The sequence below is a fragment of the Pipra filicauda genome, unplaced genomic scaffold, assembly GCF_003945595.2.
Source record: "Pipra filicauda isolate LSUMZ 115617 unplaced genomic scaffold, ASM394559v2 scaffold190_size1978887_pilon, whole genome shotgun sequence".
NCBI lineage: Eukaryota > Metazoa > Chordata > Aves > Passeriformes > Pipridae > Pipra > Pipra filicauda.
This window is the reverse complement of record NW_024104299.1, coordinates 962538-982224: the sequence shown is the minus strand read 5'-3', so window position 1 is coordinate 982224 and position 19687 is coordinate 962538. Positions and strand designations below refer to the sequence as shown.

General features: G+C 40.4%; 1 protein-coding gene across 12 annotated transcripts in view; it reads left to right on the top strand.

The window, feature by feature from the left end:
* The window catches only part of PANK1 (pantothenate kinase 1), a 45468-nt gene that overhangs the window by 9329 nt on the left and 16452 nt on the right, over window positions 1-19687 (top strand). For 5 of the 12 annotated variants that reach the window (XM_039380264.1, XM_039380263.1, XM_039380262.1 and 2 more), the window contains 4 exons: window positions 99-217; window positions 1076-1146; window positions 3919-5044; window positions 18742-19094. In XM_039380264.1, coding sequence (XP_039236198.1) covers window positions 4918-5044; window positions 18742-19094 — 480 coding nt within the window. In that variant the 5' untranslated portion in view covers window positions 99-217; window positions 1076-1146; window positions 3919-4917. Of the gene's footprint in view, window positions 1-98; window positions 218-1051; window positions 1147-3918; window positions 5045-10790; window positions 11187-11581; window positions 11662-18741; window positions 19095-19687 lie in introns of those variants that run through there. The other 7 variants (XM_039380266.1, XM_039380261.1, XM_039380260.1 and 4 more) reach the window with 7 other exon arrangements.

The following is a 19687-nucleotide window of genomic DNA, read 5'->3' as shown; positions in this document are numbered from 1 at the left end:
CTTGGGATGGATATGATACCATGTTGTTGCCTCTAATCCACTCTTTCTGTTTTGTTTCTTTGTCTTTCCCTGCCCTCCACACTCTGCCTTGGCTGCAGTTTGTAAGATACTATCACAGTGCAGGTCTGATCTGATGAAACCACAACTAATGCCAATGCCTGCCTATAAAGGGAAGAGAACCCAGCCTATAAACTTGGGATTTCTGGCCTCTTATTAGGTAAGTCTGTTACTCATCTTCCCCTTTCACCCCCCTCAGTTGCCTTTGTTCCTCTTCTTCCTCTGTATCATTAACTCATATCGAAGTTCAGTGTCCCTGGTTACTGCGAACCCGGTTTCATTTGGCTATACATAGACTCTTCCCTAAAGAAGTCACAGGTTGCCTCCCTGTTGGGTGTTCATCATGCAATGAAAATATGAAACACAATCTTATTGTAATAGTTCTGAATGATTTTCAGCTGAAGCAATGAAGAAGAAAGCCTGGCATATTTTAGTGAGATGTTCATGTTTCTCAACTATGATTTTTAAATTGAGATCTTAAATTTATAGTAACACTAGAAATTAATCATATTCACTGCAGATACTGTACAGCCTTATTCTTAAAAAGTAGGCTAGTATAGCTGAAATTATTCCTGTACTGAAACAGGAGAATGTCTTAAGAAAGCTGGGTTGAGTAGTAGTTTCTATTCTCGTTATTTTGTTCAGTTGTAAATATAACAAACAACAGATAAAATAACTATTGACGTAGGGAGTAACACAAATCATGTCAAACAAGGACTTCAAACACCATACTTTGAGGTCAGTTACCTGTGTGCTTAGAACTTTGATCATACTGGTAACGGCCAGATGACACAACTTGTGTGGATGTACATGCAAAGATAAATAGGCAGCTGTTCAATGAATTTTACAAGCAGAACAGCAAAACGTCAGTAAAGTGAAAATATGTGTTTCTAATAGGCTCAAGGAACTTCAATAAAGGAAGATAATACTGATGAATTAATTTGCTGAAACTGCAAGCAAGGGGTTTTGTTTGTTGGTTTGTTTTTAAATTTAAATGGATCCTGTTTTCAATAAGCAGCATGAAGGAGGAGTCTTTCCAGGGCCCTGCCATTTGAAATGGAAGACAGCTTGTTCTCTGTCTGATGAAATGTAAGTTCAGCTGCTAATCAGCCAGCCTAAAGCACTGCTAGATTAATAGCCAGTTTTGCTGAGAATACAGCTTCTGGGGAACTGAAACTGTTTCTTAAATCTGTGAGTGAGAAAAGTGGCAATTTCTGTAAGAAAATTAAGATAGACTTATGTTTGAAAATCATCAGAATTTCAGGTTTCCATTTCAGCACTGACCCTGCCTAGGCAAACAAGTTAAAAATCTGAGAACGACCCTGGAATTCTGCTGCTAAATTTTCCAGTTGAGGGGCATAAGTATTTCAATTTCTGCTTTGGGTCAAACTGATCCAAATGTAGATTTCAGTTTGAAGGTGAGACCTGTCTGCAGGTTCTTCTCAGTTCTCACTACTTTTTGTTTTATCATTGTTTTTGTTTCTTTAAATGAGAGGTGAGAGGTACAGTTATTCGCATTTTGTGAAGGGTCTGAAGATCTGTGGGTACAGAGCACTGTGTAGTTGCAAAGTATTTAAATTCAGAGCTATGTTACGTCTACTTCCTTTTGCCTTTTATCACTTTGTGCTGTGACTGAAGTCAATCTGCTTATAATCAAACCTAACCTTGGTTGGTGATTAGGGATGGAGAACTGTGGGATTTTTGTTTTAATCACAGACTTTTAGTTCACTGAAATTAAGGTTCCAGACTGATTTCTCTCTGCAGGAAAGATATGCTTTTTATGTTTGATTTTTTTGAGGGTTTTTTTTGGTTAATGTTTCACTGATTGTTTATTTTTGCTATTCCTATGAAAGTAGGCATGATGTGTCAATCACCAGTGCTCTTTGCATTTGCCTCAAAATATAGGAATTAATCTCTAAAAATTACTTTGTTTATGTATGTGTTCTTTAGATTGTTCTGTGAGGATCTAAGGTCTGAAAACTGTCAATAATAAGGAGGTAATGAATCAGACATCTTTTTTTGGTTTAGGATTTTAGGTCACACATATCAATTTCAGCTTACATCAGATTACAGTTGTGCCTGTGAATGGAGACTAATGTAATATCATTTGTGGGTATTCTGTTATTTGCAATCCATGACCACTGATGCCTCATAACCCCTGCATCAGTATTTTTCTCATACCTTCCATACCTTTATCTGACAGGGTAGCTGTACCTTTCTGATTTATGTGCTTGGTCTGCTTATATTTTCTCTTTTTTTGTTGTTTTGTTTCATTCGTTTGTTTGTTTTTATTTGGGATTTTTGTTTATGTCTTGGGTTTTTGTTTGTTTGGGTGTTTGTTGTTTTGTTTTCCTCTTTCCTTTTAAGAGGAATATCACCTTTGGTATATTAAGTAAATTTTATAAATGGAGAGAAATCAAATCAGTTAATGGATACTATATTTAGAGCAGTCAGGCAAAAAAATATGAGGGATAGATGTCTTAGCTGTATCAGTTCTGTTTTCAGTGGATATACAAGGGTTTTCTAAACAAAAACAAGTATCTTTATCTCCTGTTTTACAGGAGATACACAGTGCTATGTTTTCACATTCTATGTGCGACAGCGCTGGCACCAAAAGAAACTGTAGCTTCTTTATCTGACTTCCATGAGAAAATTAAGGTTAAATACAACAAATTTGGTTAGCAGTGTTCATGAGGTCAAAGAGTCTGATTTACCATTTTGGGTTGAAAAGAACAATAAATGTGTATAATTAAGACTTTCTATGTGAGTGCCAAAGTATATCTCAGGGTATTCTGCCATATGTTACAAGATAATACAAAATCTTAGTGCTCCATGGCACTTGGCATATATGTTTCTTAGAGACTTTGAGGTTAATAGTTGTTTAAAGGAACTCGTTTTGAAGACCCATATTGTATCTTTGAGACTTAAATTCCCATTAGACCAAGTGTGTGTTTGTATTAGTTATGTTTTATTACAAGAAAACAAATATTTTGGTGACGCTAAGGTTCCCGCAGTGGAATACAAGTTGCCTCCTATTCAGGAGAGACCCTGAAAGTTATTTTCTATTGCAGGGTTTTTTTCACCATGTATGTAATGAAAAGACAGAAGTCTATGATTATAGTTCTGTTTTTTCTTTTTTGTGTGTACATAGTTTGTATTGATCTTGTGAAAACCTGAAAGCTCTAAATTGGCCTCTTGAACAAAACAAAATGGATTGCATGGAACGGACTCTTCACTGCGATAATTGCTTTGAAAGGTCACTAATTCCAGAAATATTCAGAAGACATTAATATGGCAAACCTACCCAACGTTAGCATAAGGTTGCTTCCCTCCTTTGTTGCTAGGTAGTTGGAGCCTTTAGGGCCAAAGTTGTCATTTATAGCATAGTCCCTTCCTACACAAGACTTTCATTCTTTGCAAGCATGCATAAAAAAGGTATTTTTAAAAATATTAGCATTTGAGTATTATTATCTGTGGTTTCAGCTTCATCTCACAAGGACACATTAAATGTTTTTTTCAACCTAAACAGAAAGGTTTATCTGTCTGAAAGCACAGTCATATTGTACTAAGGTTTTAACTCCAGATGAGTTGTGGTGTTTGGACTTAACCATGTGCTTGAATCCTCATTCAGACATACACTTCCCTGCTAGTGGAGAAATCCTAAAGGTGTGGCATGTTTCTGTTTTACTCTGATTCCCATCTCTGGACTATTTTAGAAGAAAAAAAATAAAACCTCTGTGTCCTTTCTACACTCTAGTGGACACTGTGTGTTTCCTCCAGAGTTAGAGGAGTAAGCCAGTTCTGTCTGCAGTGTGTCTAGCTAGTTCCAAGAGATGCCTTTTTTTCCTCTTTCACACACAGGCATAAGAAGTGAAGTTCTCTGTTGTTACCTGTTTCATTGTCATTAATATCCATGGAATTTCATGTCAGCATTTAAGCTCTGGGAGTACAGACCAGTGCAAGTAAAAAATCTCTGTGCAGCTGACTATTGATGGTAGAACCAGTTTCTCCTCCTCTTCAGATGTGGCAGTGCTGAATAAGGAAGAGTAGTGAGTCTTTCATACTTGTTAGCCATTCTGTCTTTCAAAGTGCTTGTTTTAAAACTGTCGTTTCCCTCCTGATTGCATTGTGAAGGACCACGTAAAAATGCTGAATTGAAAAGAAAGTGAAGACATTCAGGCAAGCAAAACCAGTATGTATAGATACATGAGGATAATTGTCTGTGGGGGAGCAGTCAGGAGCAAAGGCCGTTGTTTTCTCTAACAAATGCTCTGCCACTTGTTGCAATAGTTTTTTTTATAATGATGAACAGTATTTCTCAATCAGTGGGTTGTGAACTTGCATGTTTTCCAATTACATTTTGTATATTTAGGTTTGATAGTTAAAGATAAGCAGCAGTACACTGAGCCAAATACTAAGGTACAAGATAGATTTGATAGAGACAAAGGAGAGTGTATTTGAAATTAGTTTTTTAGCTTTTTTACATACCTAATAGTTTGAATCCATTACCAGTTTGTTTGTGCTTTTTAAAGCTCTTTGCAGAATAGAAACTATGGCGTGGGAAAAAAAAAGATTATTCACCTCCAACACCTACTTTATCTTCACAGGCTGATACTCCTAAGAAATAATCAAGGACTAGATTATAAATGTTACTAATTTGGGGAGTTTTATTTGAAATGTCTAAATTAAGGCACTTAAGTTTTTTGTTTCCTATAAAAGAAGAGCACCAACAGCTCTGCCAGGGATCAGTTAAAGTTGTGGAGAGTAAGTGTAAATTAAGGTAATTGTGTAGTTGACCATAGAGATATTGGCAGAAAAGGCTTTAGAGGGAAAAGGTTATCACTGCTTTGTGACTGCTGCATGCTTTTTTTCAGTTGGGATGAAAGACGGCAACCACAATCTCTAACCTCATCTCAGAACTGCCAGAGGATAACTGTAGAAACCACTTGGACTGCTGCAAAGTCTGGCCACAGGGATGGGCAGGATGGTAAGACCAGACTACACCTATGTACTCTTCTGACTATTATTCCTTAGTGTTGGCTATTGCTGTTAGATGTGTAAGTCATTTCTCTTACATGGGCAAGGGGAACAGTTTTAAACTAAGAGAGGAGAAATTCAGATTAGATATTGTTAGGAAGAAATTCTCTGCTCTGAGGATGGTGAGGCACTGGAGCAGGTTGCCCAGAGAAGTTGCAGATGCCCTATTCCTGGGACCGTTCAAGGCCAGATTGGCTGGGGCCCTGAGCACCCTAATCTGATAGTGGCATCCTTATACATGGCAGGGGTGGAACTAGATGGTCTTTAACCAACCCAAACCATTCTATGATTCTGTGTCCTAGTCCATTCCGGGTTCCAGGTAGCATTCAAACTGGCTTGCCTGGATACCAAACTTGGTGCTTGGGCCAGGAGATCTATCTATGCTGTATTTTCATCAACAAAGGGAAAGAACATTGCTCATTAAGGGCTGTTCAGACTGCCAAAGCAAAGTTCTTGCTTAGACAGAGTGCCTTTCTCCATGTTTCTGTGAAAGTGCCTTTCTCCTTGGTGAAAGTGAGGGGGAGATGAGCTTCAACTCTGCAGGGCTTTTCTTCATAACATCAACAGATCTTTAACTGTCACAGAAGGCATAAATAAAAGGAGCCTGCCGTGGTAGGTGGGTGGGAAGGGAAGGAACTGATGGTCTTAGTATAATCTTTCTTGTCCTCAATCTGACAAAGATTTAGGCATATGACTCAATTTATGCCCTTTATTTCCTCTGTCATCTGCAATCAGTTTCCCCTCTCAGATGCCTTACTATCTGAGGAAAGCAGAATTTTCATGTTAGCTAGCTGTTGTCATAGTAAGGTTTCCTTGGCTTTCCTGTGATCACACCAATAATACTAGAGGCCTTTGGGTCCCTTTTGTCATTGCATTTTCCAGATAAGAATTTTACACAGTTAGAGATGTTTTGTCCCATTTGATTTACACTCTATCATTTCTCATTATATAGTTATGTTTGACTGTTGGTCTTCTAGTCCTGCAATTTATGAGAAAAAGAACTTTAAAAAAAACACGTGTCTACCAAAGGTACTGCATACACCAAAACAGTTTGGGTGTTTTTTCCCAGTTCTAAAAAGAAGGAAGAACTAACAGACTCCTGGAGTTGGTGCTTTCCATTTGATATGTGTGGTATGTGAATACACCTAAAACAAATCAACAGTATCTGATTTTTTGCAAGGAATGTTCTTAATAGTATTATGCTGTACTGTATTTGCTTTATTTTCAAAGACGAAAAATTGAATAAAAACTAGTGTGACTGTCCTGCACTGCAGAAACAGGATAAACATGGAAGTAATATGAGTAGAATATAAAGAGGAGTGGCAGAGTGCCAGTAGCCCCTTGAACGTAAATCTGCAGGCAGCTCTACCACAAGTTTGTTTCATTGCACTCCTTGCATTGCATAAGACAATTTGTGTGGTTTAAGAAGATGTGTACATGCATCTCATTACCACTGCTCTCCAAAATATCCCCAAAGCTTTATAGCCAGCTGCCTTTGAATTACAGTAACACCACTAGTGCTCTGTAAGATTTTTTTTGTTGTTGTTCTTGTGTAATGGATTTACATGTGAACTGCACTTGTTTGATGATATTTTAGCTTAGCCTTAGACCAAGACTATGGAAGCACCACGGAATGAGGGAGGAGTAGCTAATCTTCATAGGTTCCTAAAAAATTTCAGGCCAGGTTGCCTGATGATAACATATCTGAAAGGGTGGGATATTTTGGTTGGTTTTTTGGGTTTTGGGGTTTTTTTGTGGGTTTTTCTTTTGTTTGATTTTTTTTGTTCAATGGTTTTGAAGCTGTAAAAGCTAGACTGCAGCACTTTGGATTCTGGGGCCAAGTATCTTAACTGAAGGTAGTCAGTAGTTAGTTGAAACTGACTCTGAGAGTTAGAGAATTGCAGCCTTGCCCTCTGGGTTTATAAACAAATAAAAAGAGGTGATAGAAAGCTGAATGTCTGAAATGCAGGCAAGTATGGAAAAATCCACAGAGTGTTTGTTGTGCAAATGTGTTATATGCAGTGAGTCAGTACAGCAGACTTGTTCACTGTTCTGAGTCCATTTGTGTCCTGGATTCTTCTGCATACAATGTGTTTGTAGTCCTTTTGCCACCAGATTGCTAGTTTACAGTGAAGTATATGAGAAAATATTTTAAAATAAACAAGTAGTTTCCACCTACTCCAGTTCAGAAAGACAGAAATACTGAGTAAACATTAATTTTAAAAAAACTGGAATCATCCTTAATTTTGTTTGTTAGTATTGTACCTAGATTCTATCTGGATTGTTGTCTTGCAAATTAGACTGAAAACTGTCAAATAGGGTTTGTTTAGAAAGTTAGAGTAAAAGAAAGAGAAAAAATTTACTTTGGCTGCACCGTTAGAAACCGAATTTGTAATACATGTTATAACTTCATGGACAGAGATGTTCCACCTACTTCTTGATTTGCAGCAATCGAAATATGTATAAAGTATATAGAAGGTAATATAAAGGGATGTAGAGTAGGCAGTAACTTACTGAATGTGTATATGTGGTATGAAGAGAAGGGAGTGTGGTACCTCTTAAAAACAGTACCTGCTTGCAGCCAGTTGTGCTGTGATGTGTTGTCTCAAATAATATCAGTGAAAACCCAGCAGACTCTGACAGTTGAACCAACTGCTCAGGACAGCTTATTGCTTCTTTTTGTTCTGTTTTGAGGATGTGACATTATCACTTCTGTCATATTTCTTCTGGATTATGTTTTCTATCATGTTTCAGATTTTCAAATACTAAGTATAATGTTAAAGCCTTCACATCACCAGCCTAGCTCTGTGCAGAATATTGGAAGAGCACAGGCTGTCTACATCACTACATCAGGCAGTGAGTTCATAAAATTGGGTGCTGTGATCCTACCTGTGGCTCACAGCTGGTGCAATTAGGCTGAACAGTTCATTTGCTCCAAGTTTCAGCTTTATTAATTCAAAAGACTCATGTCTTTTCCTCCTGAATACCAAATGGATTACACTGGAATTTGCCTGTGCTCAAAATAAGAAATGCTATATACACCTGAGGACATGAGATTCTTTCGTTTTAAATCCTTAGAGATAATACATTAAACATACTCTAATCTTATTTTCTTTGTTTTGATTTACAACGCAGCAGATTTGTGAAATCAAAACTGAAGAGTGTATGTAAAACCTTTCTAAGAGCTTGTTCCAAAATTAAACAAGTGTAAACAAAAATAATGTGAAAAAGATGGTATTTTACGATGCAGAAATCCATTCATGTGATATTCATAAGTACAAGAGAGAAATTGTTTTGTTAAAGCAGCATCTCGGTTTGAAACAGTCTTTCCACAATGAAAGTTTTGGGAAGTGTTTATATCCATTCCTGCTGGAGAGCTTACGTGATCAGGGAAACTTGCACTCTCAGAAATTAATCCATCCCTGTACATAAAGCCTGTCACTTGATTTGGACAGTCTTTACCATTTCACTGTTTTAATATTTTCTCCAGCATTATCTGAGTTGACATTTCTTGTTGTTATATGCCATTGGTCTATACTCCCCCTGAACTTGCCAGTGATTTGGATCATATTCTAACAGTATTTCCTGACCTACTTCTTCCATGCAGCACAGTCCAGTCCACTTCTATCTTGGGCATAATTCTGCAATATTTACAGCAAAGTATTAGGGAAATATTTAATTAGAAATAAAAGATTAGAAAGAACCTCAAAAAGATGTCCTCTCCTTGCTGCAAGTCTGGATCAACTCTACCTAGACTGTTCCTCACAGATATTTAACTTTTTCTAAATACTTGTCAGCAGTGGACAGTTGAGTCTTCCAGTTCAGTCTAATGCTTGTCTAACTTTGTGCTAGGAAATGTCTGCCTCCAGTGTAAAGTGAATTTCCTTAAATGCACTTACAACTTAGGAATTTTCTTGTTTCTCAGCAACTGTGATGTATTTCCTTTGCTGCTACCTGTTCCAGAAGTGAATACTCCTTCAAATCTTTCATTTCATAGACTAGAACTCGATGTTTTTATTTAATCCTTTGTTAATTATTCCACAAGTTTTTTAGAAGCCTAAAACTGGGCACAGTACTTGAAACAGGTACAGTATTCCATTGCAGAGTTAATGGAAGGACATTTAAGTATGCAGTTAAAGGTGCGCATGCTTTTGTTGGAGTAAGGTAAAGTTGCCATTCTTCAGCTGAGATACAGTAACTGCTCATGTGTCTGCTCCCAACAATTGCAGGGAAAAACAGGCTTGCAGGCATGGTCCCAGGTTCTGCATCTGGCTGGCTGAATGTGCAGTCAGTTTCTGTGTCAGGGACGGAGAAGGGGACAACTGTTACCAGCTGAGGACAGTGGCAGCGAGGATTCCTCATGCCCTGAGAGGTCTGACTTGATAACCAAGGGTCACAAAGCGTACCCAGCCAGCTGCCTAGCACTGCCAACAAATGGCATGAAGGTCTGTGCCATTCCAGGCAACACCCTTCAGCTTTGTAGTTTAAGCATAATTAGTTATGTTAGGGAGATCTCAAAGAATTTCACAGTTTTGGAAGCACTACAGCTCCTTCTAGCAATAAATGTATGTAGCCAGTCTTTCTTCCTACCCTCTTCAGTGCAATCGCTTTAGGGCTGGCAATTACAGCAAGTGCTTATGCATTAGGGTATGAGGAAAATTCTAAGTGTTTAAATCATCTTCAGAACATCATACAGGGTTTTAGGAAGAAAATTTTACTTTGCTCTTGAACACTCTTTCTTCATTTTCCCAACTTGGTGCGTATGCGTTTCTATTGCTTGCCTCCAGTTACCTAAACATAATGTTCTGGTCGTAGACAAGAAGTGGAGAGAATGTCGGGTAACCTCTCATGAAGCAATGTCTTCTGTAGGCAGTTATAACAGCTCTTCATTCTTGGTACGTGTTCTACAGTGGAGGGCTTATGTCCTGTACTAATTCTAGGTGTAAGGAGGAGCCATTATGGGACCTATTTTTACTTTAAGGACAACCATGCAAGTAGTGATTGGCAGTTTGTATAAAGAAATGACCTTCACGTGCACAGAAAAATTCAATTAGTGTTTCTTTTCAAGTATACACATTGACACCTCAGCACAGGTCACCCAGTTTTATCTCCACTTGATATTTGGTACATTTCATTCAGAAAATGTGTCTTTACACTTGGATGTCTCAGCGGTCAGCGAATAAATCACAGTCACAAGATTATCAGTGCAGTGCAGGGAAAGCCAAGATACTAAAAAAAAAGCATGAGGTCAAACTCATTCAAGGTCATACTAGTCTCTCTAAGCTGTTGAGTGGCACGTGATAATGTAGACAAAAACTTGAACGTTGATGCCGATGTACGAATAACTTTGTGTGGGGTACGAGGTGTGCCTGGGGCGTTCGAGGAGTGCACGGAGGCCTCCGAGACACAGATACCTGAGTCACGAGTGTGCGTCAGGGCACGCCGAGGCGAAAATGACACCGCAGCCGGTCACAGGGGACCGACCAGGGTCGCGAGGCCGGCCCACCCCGCAGTTGTACCGGGGGCAGCTCGGGGAGCGGCCGTGCCCGCCCGCGCTCCCGCCCCGGAGCGCTCCCGCGGCTGCTGGCGGAGCCCGCAGGTGCGGGGCGCGGCACCGGGAGCGCGCACGCTGCCCGGTGGGGGGGTCGCCGCGTCCCCGGCGAGGGCGGCGGCCGCCCCTCTGCAGCGCTGCGGGCAGGACGCGTGCGCCGTGCGCCGGGGGGGGCGGGCGCCGCATCCAGCGCACGGGGCTGCGGGCACGGGCGCCGGCATGAGCGGAGCCTCCGCCGCGCCCAGCCGGGGCTGAGCCGGGACACAAAGGGGACAGGCGGCTGCCATGGGCGAGCGGCTCCGCGGCCAGCCCGCCGCCCCGGCGGGGCCGCCGCCGCCCGCCGCCGCCTCCTGCTCGCTGCTCGGCGGGCTGCTGCAGAACGGCTTCCACCCCTCGGGCCCGCCGCTGAGCAACGGCGGCTGCGGGGAGGCGCCGCACCCGCTGCTGCTCCGCCCGGAGCTGCCGCCGCTCAGCCACGGCTCCCCGGCCAAGAAATGCAGGCTGCGCCGGAGGGTGGACTCGGGCCGGCGGCACAGGCCACGTAAGTGATGACCGCGGGGCTCTGCGGAGCGATGCCCGCCCGGACCCCTCCCCTCGGCGCGGCGCTGCCGCAGCTCGGCCCGGCGGGGCTCGGCGCTGGCCCCGTGTCAGACGGGTCCTGCGCCGCCTCCCTCCCTCCCTCCTTCCCTCCCTCCTTCCCTGCGGAGCGCCGCCCGGCCGGGGCTGGCGGCAGCCCGGCTCCGCTCCGCTCCGCGGGCGTTCCGCCCCCGGCGGCCGTCGGGCGGGCGGAGCGAGGGCCCCGCGCGGCCAATGCGGCGGCGGCGCCCGGGCACGGCCCCGCTCCGGCGTGGGCCGGGCCCGCCCTGCGCCAATGGGGCGGCGGCGGGCGGGGAGCGGCGGCCCCGCACAAACGCGGACGGCCCGCGGGCGGCCGCTCTTCGCCCTGCGGCGCCCAGGGTCCTGCCGGCATCTCCTCCCCGCCGCGCTCATGAAGCTCATAGTGCACAAGCAGCACTGTAAGTAACGCTGGGCCGGCGTCCCGGCGGGGGCGACCGGGGCGCTCTGGAGCGTGGGAAGGCTCTGCGCGCTTAGTCGGTTCTCGTTTTCCAAACGTTGTTAGAATTAAGAAACAAGTAGATCTGGGAACCCAGGGCAAGCTATTCTGACTGGGGGGAAAAATGTATTGCAAACACGTTAAATTTGTAATATGCTCCTCAGAAGCATCTCCTGTGCCTTTTGGTTAGTTGGTTTAGGAGGTGTTAGTCAACTGGCTGTCTGTTTTCAGGCTTGGTTTTAAGGCTGCGAAATTCAAACATCCACATTTGTAATATGCTTAATTTTATACGACTTGTTGATTAATAGTTTTACTTGATCATAGCTAACTTCTTATTTGTAAGTGTGGAGGTATCGAGTAATTCCATAGTAAACTCTAGAAGTAAAACAATCTGATGGAAAAAGTACTGAATTTCTTTGCACTCTCACTTTGCTAGCCCTTCAAATAAAGGCAACAAATGTTTGCTTCTTTTTTAAAAATTCAGCATGTTCCAAAAGGGTAATCAGGGGTAGTCAGGATCAGAGCTGCCCGCTGCCAAGACTTAAAGATGTTTCTACTCAGTAGGAAATAGTGTGCATTCAGCTTCTCTGGATTTTTTTTTCTTTGTTTTGAAATGAACATTTAAAAAACTTGTCTGTATAAGCAGAACAAAATATTCAGAAACAGCCTTGAAGAGCTGCAGCTTAATGCAGGACTGCACATTAGCCAGTGCCTTTTCTGGCTCTTTAAATGTTTTTGCTCAGCTACACATACCACTTTCCCTTACAATGTTCTCTGATTGATTAATCATGTAGTGCTTACATTACCTGTTGATAGTTAATTTAGTCCTCTATGAAATTTAACATATCGATGACCAGATCATTCTCTGTCACAAACTGGTTTTGTAGTCTTTGACCAGCTTCATGTTTTCATTCATGAACAAAACCTGCAGAACTTGGACGAGCTTACATTTTAATTTGGTGTAACTAAGAAGAGTCAGCATTTGCATATCAAACTCTCCATAATAGTAAAACCTATTTTGAAGCAAAGAATAAAGCTTTTAGATATTCATGTAATCACTTGATTGTGAAAGAATGAGGATTTTGGGTTTTCCATCCCATCTTGAGGGGAAAAAGAGCCCATCAGAGTAAAATTGTAGGTGACTGACTCCCTTGCTTAAGAAGAACGACAACTGAATCTTCAGTTGTGGGGTTTTCATGAAATGACAGTGGAAACAGCAGGTGAGGGAAGTGCTTTGTAGAACTATTTTGTGGGCATTTTCTTTGCTGATTAAAATGCATGAATGCTTTCAATTATACTTTTTAATTTATATAGTTTATTTTTTACCAGAATAAATTCAAAATTATTAGTTGTGCAGGAAACTATGACAGGACATTGTCACTAGCTTTAAAAATTCTTGAACTATTACTCAAATTGTTCTGGTACTGCATAGTTTTCCACTGCATCCTCCTCTAGTGAATACTACACAGTACCATTTTACTGGTTTTTTTAATCCTGGCCTTTGCAGATGTTTGTTCTGTGCTTAAGGACACATTGCAAAATGAAGTGCAGTTGCCACATGGCATGTGAGACTTCAGTATAGATTGTGGGGTTTGCTTTATGTGGTGGAGAAGATAATGAGCTAATTGGCATTTCCCAATATTTCAGCAAATGAAACCTATCTTTCTGTAGCAGTTATTCTTTTAAACCCTTATTTATGTTTTCTTGATTGTTTTTACTTTCTGACAAAGTGAGGTAGAATTCTATATTCCCAAGTCTTTTTCCCTTCTGAGAAGGGAAGATTCCTTGTGAAACCAGTGTGCTTTGCTGACAAGCCTGCAGTGAGAGAACACTCACCTAGTGATACTTCTGCTGAGAATCTTGTCTTTGTTTTTCCTTTAGTTTAACTAGATGGGCTGTCAGGGGTGTTAGGCTTGTGTCAGTTTTGCGTGGATAAGTTTTGTATCAATATGTGTGGATGGTTGGGCCTGTTTAACAAACAGCTCTGTGCTTTTGAGTTTGAATTTTTTTGGGGCTTGATTGGTTTGGAGTTTTTTGTTTGAAGGCTTTTGTGATGTGTTTTTTTGTGTTTTCTTTTTTCCTTCTGGTGAGGAGGTAGACGTTCAATAAGCCCTTGTTGCTGAAGATTAACTGGAAGGCTTCACCTGATACATGTACATGATTTATTTAGCTCTAGCTTTGTAAGGTTTGAAGAAACTTCCATTACTAAGCAGATATAATTAATTTTTTGAACTACATATTCTATTTTTGTTCAAAATTTAAAAAATCTTCCATTTTATGTGTTTTTAAAGCAGGAAGTAATTGAAAAAGATATGTAAACTATTATCAGTTTCTGTTTTTAATAAAAATCAGCTTTCAGAAGCTGTGAGAATACTATGCCATTTTATGTGTGTCTCTTGATTTTTTTTCCCTGTTACTGTTCTTGGCTCTCTCACCTCTTCCAGATCCAATTAAAAAAGTTCTTAGACCATCAATGTCAAGCAATGCAAATTAAATGTAAATGAAGTAATAGGATTTCAACATAGGTGTGCTCAGAAAGAAAAGCAGCTGAACCTAAGATATCTAATCTATCTATGACTAAGATATCAGAGTATTGATACCCCCATTCAAATTACTGATTAAAAAAATAGAGATACTGTCCCTTATTTGAGGAAATACAGGTCTTATAAGAGAGATATACCAGCTGAAACAGTTTTGGCCAAAGAAGAAACTGCTGCAGGTTGGTCATGAATAAATCTAGGGCCCAGGTAGAAAGAAGAAAGTTCTAACGAGAAGGATGCAGGCACAACCTCTTTCTAAGAGTTGAGGAGTAAAAAGATTCAGCTAACCTTGTGTGGTAGTTGTTTAAATGTATGAAAAGGATTACCCTTGGTTATCCTCTTAATGGGGGTAAATGTTACTTGATGACCGAGGAGTTCCCTTTGATTCTTGCTTCCCCTGAGCTCTTGTCTATGATGAGAATGTTGTGATTTGATATTTACCTTCCACGTGCCCTCCTTATATCCTTATATTGTAAGCTAATGGTAAGATTTTTAAAAATCCAGTGTGTTGAAATCTGAATGTAGTAATGCCTTGTAGAAATAGCCTGATAGGTTCATACTCTTGCGAGTTGATGCAGAAACTAGGTAAAATGTGTCATGGAATTTCTCATGAGTGAACCTTTGCCCCAGATAGCACAGCTGTTGGTGTGCATCAGATTACCTAGTTATGCAATGCTGTAGATACCTTCTGTTTGCATTGTCACATGCTTCTTAGCTATATTTTGGACTAGTACAGATTTTTATCTCAAGGTAACAAACCAGTAAGTAGTTATCACTTACCTACAGTTTATTAACATAAAGAGAATTCATTTTCTTAAGAAGACAAGCTGAGTCTTTGATTTATGGTAGTCTTTTAAGAAAACATGTTGATGCTGGGACCTAGAAGTAGATTTTATGGCGTTATTTTTTATGACTTACTGCTATGTAGCAATACAGTCGAACAGTTCTGGTTTTGCCACAGTAATAACTTCTATTGATCCTATAGGTATGTTGCATACCTACTCCTGAACAGAGAAAAATCAGCTCATGAGCCTCATCAGACAACTTTAGTTAAAAAGTGCAATTTTTTAGATTGTGAAAGCATTTCTGCAACATATCCAGTGTCTTCATTGCTCATAGTAAATCATACAATTTTGACTAACTGCAGTCAGCCTAAGATGTGTGTATGATGGATTTTACTTTCCCCTCCTTGCTTTCCTGGCTTTTTATAATTCAAGAAACTGGATATTTATTCAGGTTATCAATGAAATGCTGGACTTTCAGTTTAAAGCAAGCCAATAAAAAACCCAAACAAGCAAAACCAATAAAAAACCACCTCCACAATTTTTCTCCCATTTTCCTTCAAGTCTGTGGAGACCTTATCTATACTTTTCATTCTTTGATACCCCCTGGTTGTAGTACTGGGAGCTCTGATAATTTTGATGGCCTCTAAATCATCTTATTCCATGTATTCAGAGAGGCAGCAAAGCCCAGGAGCGCCTTCCAGTCTGCCTGCACATTCCCATGAGCACCTCATTCACTGGCGTTAGGAAAGTTGAAGTGTATAGGTACCAGTTGAGATGAATTATCTGGATACTGAAAAGAACTGATGGTGTTTCAGTTTTGGAACATATTGATAGTAATGAAAGATACAATGAATATTTTTTTAAAATAATGACTGGAATACAGAAGTGTGTTTACTGTCACTCCAGTTGTACAGAAGTTATGTGAATTTCAGAGTGAATTTCAGGAACCTTGAGACTTGGTTTTTTTCCTAATTGGTCAACCAATCAAGGTAGTTGTTGTTTTTATTGCAAGTGATTCCAACAGATAGTTGGTGCTAAAAGCTGTGAAGAAAATTAAGGTGCTGTTCTGCATAACTGAAATACCTGTTTTTGCTGACTGATCTTGGGCTCTTTATTTATGCTGAAGAAAACTGCCGCTGTTCTGAAAGCAAAGTTCCTTTCTTTCTGCAGCTCTCCATTTGGCTCACAACAAATAAAATGAAAGGAACTTAGATTCCTAGAGAAAATAAGCTAAAAAAAAAAGTGTCCTAGTATTTCTGCTTGCTTTCTAAATGCAAGCATTGTATGTTGCTATCCCAAGAATTATACAGACTTGAAATAACTTCATAGTTATTTTCTACAGTACTTAATTCTTTGTGAATGATTTAGTTACAACTCCTCAAAATCTTAAGATATGAAATTAAATGTCTTGGCAGTCATTCATGAATAACTCTCAGCTGTTAGTACTTCACACTTTTATTGCTGGTCTTGTGTTTGAATAGGAAGATGGAATGCTTTTTCCCTCTCTTACAGATGAAAGCTACACTACAGCTTTAAAGCAACTGTTGGTGCAGGGTAGAGTGTTGCAAATTTTATCCCCTTAATGAAAAATATCGGAAGTTGGCTTACACTTAGCTACAGGCTGATTCTGTATCCCATAGTCCAACCATGCTGCTTTTAAAATTAAGCTTCCTGCTTGCCTAGTTAAGATATATCTGAGGAGGAGCCTTACTGTTCCAGTGGGACAGGTAATTAAAGTTCTCAGTCACTTAAATAAAGATTTGTGTAAATCGCAATGGGATTGGCGTCCTGAGCTCCACTGCATTAGAATGTTGTGCAGTGTGGACCAGACAGCTTTTGCATAAATATTTACCTTGTGCTTCCAAAGTGTTTGACTTACAGGTTAGTCTATGGTATCATATTTTTCCTCTTTAAAATAAAGCCTGTTTTAAAAACACTTGTTTTGAATTCTTCCCATTTCAGGGAAATGTATCTGCATAAGATGATGTATCTTCCCAAACTGCAAATTAGACTTAATTTCAGTGTCTTGCAGCTTGTACGCCATGGAAAAAAAAATTAGACCTTACAACAGATGCTCTTAGGTGCTCTTAGAAAAACTGAACTGTAAGCAAGCTACTTCACTGCTTGTGCATTAGCCTGGCTTGTCCTTAGGGAAAGTGCGGCAGAAACTGATGATTCAATTATTTGGCGTACAGCAATGGAGTGAAATAACTGTTTTAAACATCTGACATTCAAGGATTGGTTTGAGCAGGGAGGGTGTGTTAAAAAATGTGACTTTGAGCAGGGAGGGTGTGTTAAAAATTGTGACTTTCGAATTACTCAACCAGACAAGAATGATGCTGAGACCCTTGTGGTAAGAAAAAAAAGACTCTAAGGTTCTTTCAGTCTGATGCTGAGTAATTTAATAGTGATCTGTGATTACATGAGGAAGGACAGTGTGATCAGTACCTCCTATACTTATTAATATCTTTGCTCCAAGTTGTTTGCTTTTAGGTTCACTGGCAGAAAAATCAGTTATGCACATGGTTTCAAGTTTGCATCAGCAATAAGCTGGGATGCCTTAGTTGATAGAATCACGTTTCTAGCAAGTCTACTTGATTCTCTCTAAAAGCAGGGAGGTGACTGTGTAACTGCTATTTTAGAAGTGTATCTTAGATGTTAGCCATATACTCAGTGCTTTTAATTTATTTTTTCTAAGAAACATTGCTTGCTGCCTCCTTCTGCACTGCCTGTGTATAGATTTTGTATTCTCACTTTTTATTGCTTCATAAAGTTACCTGGCTTACAATTTAAAATGTATGCATGCATATATAAGTGGAGCATGCAGACTAACCTGATTCAGTTAGAATCTTCTGTCTGCATGTTTTCCATAGTCATTTTCTCTTGCTATTAACAGAACAAAGGTTTTGGTGGACCTAGGCCAGCTGGGGCAAATATATGTATGCTGAGAAGCAAATAGTGGCATTTCTCTTATGGTTGTATGATAGACTAACACATATACCAGCAAAGGGAATCAGTCTATGGTCAAAAGACGGGTCTGCCAATGGTAGATATTGAACATAAGCGAGCTCACTTTTGGCTACTATATACCAGGGGTGCAGTTCCAACAGAGCTGCTGGTTCTGGTGGGTTGAAGTCTGGAGGCTTCCAGCATAATGAGAGTTCTGTATTGCTGCTCTTCAGACAGAGCTTTGTGACTGGAAATTCTGACTGGGCTTGGAAAGGCAACTGTAGATGTTACACAGTGGGAATATGATTTGAGAAATGTTTTTCTTCTGTTTGGTTGTTTGTTCCTCCTCCCCCTTAGTGTATTGGTAGAATTGGTGCCAATTGGGTGAAATGCAATTTCATTTCATTTTCCCCATTGGTGCCGATTGGGTGAAACGCAGTAAATGTGCTTTGTCAAGAGGTGCTGACTGAAGAGTAAAATGATTTCCTGGGAAAAAAATGTTTTCATTTTATTAAATCCTGCTTCTCCGCAGAATAATATTTTGAGATTTTCTTTATTCATTTTCTCAGCTGAGACTTTATGAAGCTTTAACTTAGGTGTTCAATAAATGTGAAATGGACATTTGGAAATGACCCCCAGCTTTCAGGAGCAGATGCTGGTACTGTGACTGCAGTGAATTGTCATTCAGCAAATGATTTCAGTGATATGGCTAGCCTGTGTATTTATAGTGACTTTCTCTTTCTTCCTCCCCATCCCCTTTGTTCTTAGCGTTCCCATGGTTTGGAATGGATATCGGTGGAACATTGGTTAAACTGGTCTACTTTGAACCTAAGGACATTACTGCAGAGGAGGAACAGGAGGAGGTGGAAAACCTGAAAAGCATTAGGAAATACTTGACCTCTAATACAGCCTATGGTAAAACTGGCATTCGCGATGTCCATCTTGAACTGAAAAATTTGACTATGTGTGGACGCAAAGGAAACCTGCACTTCATCCGCTTTCCCAGCTGTGCCATGCACAGGTTCATACAGATGGGTAGCGAAAAGAACTTCTCCAGTTTGCACACTACGCTCTGTGCCACAGGAGGTGGAGCTTACAAGTTTGAGGAGGACTTTAGAACGGTAAGTGAACAGTTCATATGGGATCAGGGGGAAGTACTTTGGAAAAGCATCATGGGAGCCCTTCTATTAAAATTTGCAGGGAGAATAACATTTTCTTTTTGTCCATCCTAACTGGTTAAGATTAACAGAATTAATTCACATTTGTTAATTGGTGGCATTGCTGAGAACATGGAGAGAGGAGGAGAGGGTATTCTACCGAAGTAATACTGTGCAGGATGTATTTAGTAAATGTGGGGTTTTTTAGAGTACATCTGTGATGATCAAATGCTTCATAATCAACCTGAGGGTATGTTATGACAACACAGAAGCCTTGACACTATACAGGCACCTGCAAACTGATTATCTATTGGAAAAGAAATGAAGCCATACTGACTGGAAATTTGATTCAGGTTCACTTCCCTTTGTATTAACATTCAAGCAGAGTAAAGAGTCTTGGTGGAACATGGGGGAGAAACAAGGTATGGAAGCATGACAGTACCAGCTAGCTTTTGATTTCAGTTCTGGGAGTCTACATCATGTAATAGCAGGTACAGTTGCTTACTTTGTAAGGAATTTTGTGTCCCTCACTCCCACAGCTGTAGAACTGAACTGGA